Here is an 8,377-nt window from a genome sequence, read left to right as displayed (position 1 = left end):
TTTATATGTCGGAACAACGGTTGGGCTATCAGCACTCATATCTCAGAACAGTTCAGAAGTATAAAACTAACAAACTTCCACTGTTTTCTTCTTTACACTTAGACCAAACAAATCCTCTGTTTTTGAGTATCCTTGTGCGGTTGCTTACAGGTGACGGAATCGTTGTGAAAGGTCGAGCTTACGGAATCAGAAGCATCCGAGTGGATGGTAACGACGCACTGGCCGTTTATAGCGCGGTACGCTCAGCAAGAGAGATGGCTGTAAAAGAACAAAGACCAGTGCTCATCGAGGTTAAAACCATAACTAGATAAAATGATTTTTTTAATAACTCGCAGATTCTGGTAGGCCTGTACAAAGCCCGAAATTAGACATCTACTAAACCATAACTAGATAAAATATTTTTTAAAAATAACTAGATAAAATAATTTTTTGAACCTATAACCTCTCTTAGACATCTACTAAACAATTTAAGAATTTAGCCAATAGGCCAACTTATAACTAGGTAATTCTTACAAAGTGTGAAACAACTTCTTTAGTAACGTTTGGTGAGATGATAATTTTGCTGTTTTTTAAGGCAATGACATATAGAGTAGGGCATCATTCTACATCAGATGATTCAACCAAGTACAGGGCGGCTGATGAGATCCAATACTGGAAAATGTCTAGAAACCCTGTGAATATATATATTCAGGAAATGGGTCGAGGATAATGGATGGTGGAGCGAGGAAGATGAATCCAAGATAAGATCTAACGCAAGAAAACAGGTAAAGATTCATGAAAACCGCTACATTCTTGGTGTTAAGATTAAAGTTATTTAGTGTGTTTTGTGTGTGTTTGCAGATTCTACAAGCGATTCAGGCGGCGGAGAAGTGGGATAAACAACCATTGACAGAGTTATTTAGCGATGTATATGATGTTAAGCCGAAGAATCTAGAGGAACAAGAACTTGGTTTAAAGGAATTAGTAGAAAAACAACCTCAAGATTATCCTCCTGGTTTTCAAATCTGAATCTAGAGAGAATACTGTGAAGTTATTGGTCTCCTTTTCATGCATGATGTATTATAGACTTCTCATCGCAGACTATTTATATTCTCATAACCAGCATTACGAGCCATTAGAATTCTATTTTCGTCGTTAAATAAAATTACATGGTCTGAAGATTTAGCTACACCGGCTGACCTGAATGTAATTTGAGCTGAGTTGGAAATCTCAAAATGTATTTCCCATGCATGAGGATGCTCTCACTAGTATATGCATATTTTCAAGAAAGGAAAAACGTGCCCACCTATCTAAATGACATCGTCGTAGTAAAGCTATTATGTTTACATGATACATAAGTGGTTTTCTTTTCAATACGTCAATCATATCATTGTATGGTTACCGCAAAAATTATGGTATCTATTCTATTAGTTAGACATATACATAATAGGATTATGTATTATGGATGATGGTAGGATAAGTTATCCTGAACAGTGGCCAGTTTTGAATATTGTGATATGCGTTAACTGTAGCCTCACATGTGTCTACCATGGTAGTTGTAGTATAATATTTTGTTAATCAAGTAACATTACATACGTGTTGAAAAGTAATGAAATACCAGATGCTTATTTGGAAGTTAGCCCATAACATGATATTGAGACATGAGTGGATCTCCTTCCTTGCGGCCTCGATTTTAACACACATCCGCTCCTATCAACTCTTTTCTTGTTCTTCAAGGATTCCTCTCAATTCTTCTTCTACTTTTATTACTGAAAAGAATAATTCCTTTTTTGATAAAAGAAGAATAATTCCCTTATTACTGAAAAAATGATTAGTATATCATTTTCTTCAATCTTATAAACAAACTAGGTTAATATCCGCGCATTGCGCGAAACGAACATTGTATATACTATTTTTATGTATTATATATTCTTTTACATATTTATAAAATAATAAATGTATACTGAATAATTAAAAAGTCAGTAACTATTACATATATAATTAAACTGATGTAAACACATAAATAAATTTTATTAATCCAAAAAAACATTTTTTCTATTTTATATGGTATATAATTAAATTTAAGACGTTAACATATATATATAGTGTGTATTTTTAGTATTGGTATATATTAAATGATGCTTTCTACTCATATGATTTTTTTATCATTTGTATATTTTTATAACAAATATTTCAAATCACTGATAACAAATGGTTTTAGTAATTCATAATTTTTTAAAAAGTTCAAGGCTAAGTTTAAAATTTAAATATTAAGTTGTCAATACTTGTTCAATAGATTTTACCAAAAATATTTGTTCAAAGCAAATTTCGAAATTGAAATATTTATATATTTTATATGGTATATAGTTTAATTTAATATATATATATATATATATATATATATATATATATAAATATTTTACATTTAGTATTTATTAAATGAGGTTTCTTACTTATATGATTTTGTAATCATTTGTATTTTATTATAAAAAAATATTTAAACCATGGATCACAAAAATTTGAATGTGAGATTTTTAACAGTTTTAGTAATTTATATTCGTTTAAAAAAAGTCAAAATATAACATATACAGAAAAATCTAAATTTTTATTATATGGTTAAAGTAGTTGTTTAATTTTTTTTATTAATTTAAAATTAAACAAATATGATAGAGAATACACTAATTTTTATCAAATCTTCATTATTCAAAATCATTAATTTTCATATATATACTTTAGCCACATTAGGAAATTTCGTAATTTTTATTTAAGGAAAGAATGAAAAACATTAATAATGAATTTATGGTTAGTTTAAAAAGCTTATTATATATTTAGATGAACCAACCTAATTTTCTAAGGATTCTAAGACTCATTGCGGTAATGACACATAGCTATTTTAAATGTTGTAATGATTCTATTTTAATATATATGAGATAAATATTCTTGGCTTTATTCGTGTGAAAAAAAAAAACGTTTCCAATACTATTCAAAGCATTTTCAGTGGCCCATAAACAACGAAATTAATAACATTGCCCAATTTGTACGTATCTGCCACTCAGCATATTACACATGGCAGCCTACGCGTCACGAATCCTTTCCCACACGTTTCCTTATTCATTTGTTTTGGTTTGGTTTCTTTCTTCTCGTGTTATCTATCTTCTGGTCTATTTGGCAGCTTTGCTTCTTCTATATCTCACTTCAAAAGAAAAAAAAACACATTTTAACTAAAATTCAAAGGAAAACAGAGCAAAAAAAAAACCCAGAAACAGAGACGAAGAAACTAATTCAAAGGTATGAACTTTATTGCTCTGTTTCTCTGAGAAACGAAAGTTTTGTATTTTTCCTAAATATATTTACACACAGTGCTTTTTACTTTAATTTCGACTTTCGAGGTCTTGAATCGGTGAACATGCTAATCTTTAATTCTCTCTCATCCCTTTTGGTGGTGATAGGATCAAGAAACCGCTTCACTTTAAAAAGGGATGGTGATGGTAGTAGGAGAAACATCCATGGAGCTTGACCAGTGTTTTCAGATGATGATGATGAAGATGGAAGGAGTCTCGATCAAAGAGTGGAAAGATATCCCTGTTGAGCTTCTCTTGAGAATCCTCTCTCTTGTTGATGATCGGAATGTCATTGCTGCTTCTGGTGTTTGCTGTGGCTGGAGAGATGCCATCTCGCTTGGCCTCACTCGTCTCCGGCTCTCTTGGTAATATTCTCTCTCTATTTCTTTCTCTAAACCCTTTTTTTTTTGTTAAGGCACAATCATTTGTTCTCTCTGGTGGTGTGTTAAGACACAATCCTCTGTTCTGTGTTTGGTTTCATCTTGTGGGTTTTGTTGATTTATTGTCTGGTTTGTGTAAAGTTCAGATCTTTTGTCGTTGTTTTTGTTTTAGAGGAACATTTCATCTTGTGGTTTAGTGGGTTAGTGTCTGGTTAGTGGTTTGAGTAAAGTCCAGATCTTTTGTAGTTGTTTTTTGTTTTGAGGAACATATCATCTTGTGGTTTTGTGGGTTATGTTGATCTGCTGTCTGGTTTGTGTAAAGTTGAAATCTTTTGTGTCTTTCAACCTTTAGAAGCTTTTTTCTTGTCACTTGCACTGTGTTCAGATTGATCTTTATCTAAATCTCTGATTTGTTTTATTTCTTTTGTTTTGTCAGGTGCAACAACAACATGAACAGCTTAGTTCTGTCTCTTGCTCCCAAGTTTGTAAAGCTGCAAACTTTGATACTGCGCCAAGACAAACCTCAGCTAGAGGACAATGCGGTGGAGGCCATAGCAAATCACTGCCATGAGCTGCAAGAGCTTGATCTCAGCAAAAGCCTGAAACTCACTGACCGTTCCCTCGACGCACTTGCTCATGGCTGCCCTAACCTCACAAAACTCAACCTTAGCGCTTGCACTTCGTTCAGCGACAAAGCTATTGCGTATCTGACCACGTTCTGCAGAAACCTGAAGGTTCTGAATCTTTGTGGATGTGTTAACGCTGTTTCTGACTATACCTTGGAGGTTGATTTTGCCTATCTCTCAACCTGGTTATTTGCTTGTGATTGAGTGGGGCTGATTAGTTTGTGTGTGTGTGTGCAGGCTATTGGGAACAACTGCAATCAGATGCAGTCACTAAACTTGGGATGGTGTGAGAAGATCAGTGATGATGGGGTTATGAGTTTAGCTTATGGCTGTCCAGATCTCAGGACCTTGGACTTGTGTGGTTGTGTTCTCATTACAGGTAAAACCAACTTCTTTAAAACTAGTCTGGATAATTATTGGGTCACGGTTCAATCCTGGTTTAATAATCTGGTTCAATTTTTTTAAATATTGAAATTTAAAAGGAAATTTAGTAAATATAATACGTAATTAAAATATATAAATAGATATCAAATATAAAACATTATACATATAAACAATTTTTTGTTCATATGGTTAGTTTATATATTTTTGATAGTTTTAATGATTTTTTTAATTGAGTAAAGACCCTCTTCTAACTCGACTTGTGTAATGTAATACTTTTGGGCAGATGAGAGTGTGGTAGCTTTAGCTGATTGGTGCGTCCACTTGAGATCACTGGGGCTATACTACTGCAGAAACATAACGGACAGAGCCATGTACTCGCTAGCTCAAAGCGGGGTGAAGAACAAACCAGGGGGGCAATGGAAATCATCGGCCAAGAAGAGCAAATTCGACGAAGAAGGGCTGAGAAGTCTCAACATAAGCCAATGCACTGCACTCACACCTTCGGCTGTTCAAGCGGTTTGCGATACGTTTCCTGCTCTTCACACGTGTTCGGGGAGACATTCGCTTGTGATGAGCGGGTGTTTGAACTTGACGTCTGTGCACTGTGCTTGTATCCTTCAGGCTCATCGCTCGGTTCCTCACTCTGCTCACTGAAAGAGAGAGGGAATGGGTAATGTTTTGTATATAGATGCTTAATATGTTGATGAAGAGATTAGATGCCAAACTCTAAAATTGCTTTTGAGTTGGTTTCTTTACGTTGTCTTGAAGGATCTTTTTTGTAAGAACTCTTTGTTACTACTTATTACCCTTGCTTATTACTGAAGGTAGTTTCTTATTACAAAATAGTACTGATCGGGGAAGATGGTAGACAAATGGGCCTTTAGTTGGGCATTCAATATGTACGTGAAATGGGCTTTAGATAATCTAAAAATTAAAAGGAGAAGGTCCTACCGGGATTCGAACCCAGGTCGCTGGATTCAAAGTCCAGAGTGCTAACCACTACACCATAGAACCTTTTTATTTATTTCTTAATATTTAATCTACGTAAACAATAATAGCCTCTGCACTCTTAAGGATGGCATATGATTCACTGGCGCAGGAGAGAAAGTTAGCCTTGGCTTTGGCATTTCCTCTATGAGGAAAAACTTCAATATTATGTTGTCTTGAAATATCCTTTCGAATGTGTAGGTGCGATGTTTCATGAGGACTAAGAACTCTTTGCTACTACTTATTAACAGAACATATTTATGAGGTAGAGTTTCTCTTTGTTACTACTTTAATCTTGGCTTATTGTAACACATCTCCAAGTATTATTATTACAAGAGATTAGGTATATGATCGTAGGACACAGGTTTCATTCAATCTCTTGTGATTGGGATGATCAGTTTTAAGCCCTGGAGGCTATTAAAGTCACAAAAGGCATTATCTTTATTCAATCACTCGTTAATCACTTATCAGTAGGAATCTTACATTTTTCAGCATAGTTTTTTTTTTTTTACATCACATCTAAACACACAAAAGCATTACTCTAGTGAAGAAGAGCTAAACAATCATTCAAAGATCTAAACTTGCTGCTCTTGCTGCTTTCCATTAACCACATTTTGTTTCTTCTTCTCCTCATCTTTCATCTCCACCGTCTTCTTCTCATCCTTCTCAGCATCATCTGTTGATTTCTCGCCTTTGTTTCCACAGTAGATGAAGTAGAGAATCAACTGCACTGTCCCCAAAGCACATCCAAACCCATTTGGGATCTTCACAACACAAAACGTCATCGTTTAGTAACCATATTTTAGTTTTGCCTTCCCAAGAATAAGATATGAAGTTTAACTTACTGCAACAAAAGGGTCACGACCGATGAGACCATAGATGAACCAAGAAGTACCACAGAGGAAGACAAAGAGAGACAAAAAGAATGGCATGAACTCTACACTCTTCGTCTTTATCACCAATCTCTGTTTCCATCAAAACTCAAAACTTTGAAACAATCCAACAAAAATTTGAAAAATTGATTCTTTTTGTTTTGTCTTACCATGATTGAGAGTGGAGAAGCGTACATGATGATGGAGAACACGGTGGCTGCGATACCGCAGAAGAGTTTTCTACCGTTACCATGGAGGGCAAAGAGAGAGACAAGAGCCACCGTTGCGAACACGGCCAAGACGGCGGCGAAGATAGCAAAGATCTTGGCTTTCTCTTTCCTCGGTGCGTAGAAAAGGAAGATCAAGACGTAGATTGTCTCTATCGCTGCTCCTGTTCCGTTGATTGTGCTCACGAGCGTGTTGTCCTTTGACACAAAGGGAAGTCCGTACCTGAAAAACAGAGGGAAAAAAACAGAGGAAGCACAGAAACAGAGTTGTTAAAGAGATGTGTTACTTTGAAGATTCAAGACAGATTTAAAAGTGTTTTTACCAGGCGGAGAGGAGACAGTTGAGGAGAGTCATAGGGTAAGGGATGCCAGAGAACTGTTCAGTTGATTTGTTCTTGATGATTCTCTTGAACGTTATCCTGAAGAACAGAGCAGAGCAAATCTTGAGTGTTTCTTGGTTTTAAACACCACTTTATATGAATTCAAACTCGGTTCACGAACTGAAGAAAGGAGGAAAGAAAATGGAGAGAGAGAGGATGAATACGTACGCAGGAGCCAAGAAGAGAAACAGAGCAGTTGCGTTTCCTGTAAAAGCAGAGATAGTATAGTGTCAGTGCTTTCTCATGGAGAAAGATGGAAGAAAGAGAGAGAGAGAGAGAGATTGAAGGGAATGGGTTACCGAAGACGCCGAAGATGGTGTGAGCTATGTTCATCTTTTGATCTCTGAAGCGTCTAAAGATTTTCTCTTTGTTCTTGTTTGTGAGCCTAGAAGAAAAGTGAGAGAGAATGTGGTGAGTGTTTGTTATCGAGAAGCGGTATAAATATGAAGAACTTGTGTGTGCGCTAACCGCTTCACCGCGAAACACCAATTATTATCAAATTACAAAAAGGCCCATATAAATTAGTGACATTTACGTTACTGATTATTTTTCATACTATATTTTAATTTGTTGTAATAGTAAAATCTGGAAAAATAAGTAGTGTTATGAAGGAAAAAATAACAAGTATTTTGTACTGAGAGAAAATTTTAGCGGGTGATCTTGCTGGAATGTTATTCACTTGCTACTCACCAAGAGTACATTGGTTTTACTCTGTTCGACCCAAACCGTCGGTTCATGATAATTTTACCGGTGAAATATCAGCAAAAAATTTCCATTCGGTTCGATTGTAAGGCTGAGATTAATGGAACAACGTGGGATGTTCAGTTGATTATGGAAGATAACCTAACTCATGGTTGATATGTGCAGGAAAATATCATGAAACTGGGGGTTCTCATTAGATATATATGGGTTTTCTGCAAAAAAAACCTCAATGTGGTTTTTTTTTGCAAATTAATCCGCGAACTCAAAAACCCACGGGTCAACCCTCCAAGTGCCATTCAAACCGCAATATAACCCTCGGCCATATTTATGTGTATTTGACTGTGTATAATTTTAACATTTTTTCAATACTAAGTCGTTTTGGCGCTAATTTTTTAATGAAAAAAATTTGTTGAACCCGTGGTTTGAAATTTGAACCTTAAATACCATGTGCATGCTATATAACCATCTCGGCCAACAAATATATTTGTTTACTTAACAA

General features: G+C 35.2%; 2 protein-coding genes, 1 non-coding gene and 1 pseudogene across 3 annotated transcripts; 2 read left to right on the top strand and 2 right to left on the bottom strand.

The window, feature by feature from the left end:
* Positions 1-6: 6 nt before the first annotated feature.
* Positions 7-1,123, top strand: LOC106320809 (annotated as a pseudogene).
* A 2,015-nt stretch (positions 1,124-3,138) lies between these two features.
* LOC106320805 (F-box protein SKP2A) lies at positions 3,139-5,533 on the top strand. Its single transcript, XM_013759158.1, has 5 exons — positions 3,139-3,267; positions 3,429-3,685; positions 4,137-4,485; positions 4,564-4,705; positions 4,994-5,533. Exons 2-5 carry the CDS (start codon positions 3,459-3,461, stop codon positions 5,362-5,364), a joined length of 1,089 nt encoding a protein of 362 aa, XP_013614612.1. The 5' UTR covers positions 3,139-3,267; positions 3,429-3,458; the 3' UTR covers positions 5,365-5,533.
* A 119-nt stretch (positions 5,534-5,652) lies between these two features.
* Positions 5,653-5,724, bottom strand: TRNAQ-UUG. Its single transcript has one exon. It is a non-coding gene; the product is annotated as a tRNA-Gln (tRNA).
* A 410-nt stretch (positions 5,725-6,134) lies between these two features.
* Positions 6,135-7,604, bottom strand: LOC106320807 (bidirectional sugar transporter SWEET1-like). The gene is made up of 6 exons (XM_013759160.1): positions 7,476-7,604; positions 7,345-7,381; positions 7,120-7,215; positions 6,740-7,019; positions 6,543-6,662; positions 6,135-6,461 (listed from the first exon to the last, which is right to left on the bottom strand). The coding sequence occupies exons 1-6, from the start codon at positions 7,507-7,509 to the stop codon at positions 6,273-6,275; spliced, it is 756 nt and encodes a 251-aa protein (XP_013614614.1). The 5' UTR covers positions 7,510-7,604; the 3' UTR covers positions 6,135-6,272.
* Positions 7,605-8,377: the final 773 nt, after the last annotated feature.

This window comes from Brassica oleracea, unplaced genomic scaffold (genome assembly GCF_000695525.1).
Source record: "Brassica oleracea var. oleracea cultivar TO1000 unplaced genomic scaffold, BOL UnpScaffold01074, whole genome shotgun sequence".
Classification (NCBI taxonomy): domain Eukaryota; kingdom Viridiplantae; phylum Streptophyta; class Magnoliopsida; order Brassicales; family Brassicaceae; genus Brassica; species Brassica oleracea.
Note: the sequence above shows the minus strand (reverse complement) of the source record. Positions and strands in the feature narration are given on the sequence as shown.

Excerpts from the sequence above, each read along its gene's own strand:
- LOC106320805 (XM_013759158.1), top strand. The coding sequence starts at position 3,459 with ATGGTGATGGTAGTAGGAGAAACATCCATGGAGCTTGACCAGTGTTTT. Across the intron at positions 3,686-4,136 it reads ACTCGTCTCCGGCTCTCTTG|GTGCAACAACAACATGAACA; the intron begins GTAATATTCTCT and ends TTGTTTTGTCAG. Across the intron at positions 4,706-4,993 it reads TGGTTGTGTTCTCATTACAG|ATGAGAGTGTGGTAGCTTTA; the intron begins GTAAAACCAACT and ends ACTTTTGGGCAG.
- LOC106320807 (XM_013759160.1), bottom strand. The coding sequence starts at position 7,509 with ATGAACATAGCTCACACCATCTTCGGCGTCTTCG. Across the intron at positions 7,020-7,119 it reads AACTGTCTCCTCTCCGCCTG|GTACGGACTTCCCTTTGTGT; the intron begins GTAAAAACACTT and ends TCTGTTTTTCAG. Across the intron at positions 6,462-6,542 it reads GTCGTGACCCTTTTGTTGCA|ATCCCAAATGGGTTTGGATG; the intron begins GTAAGTTAAACT and ends TGTGTTGTGAAG.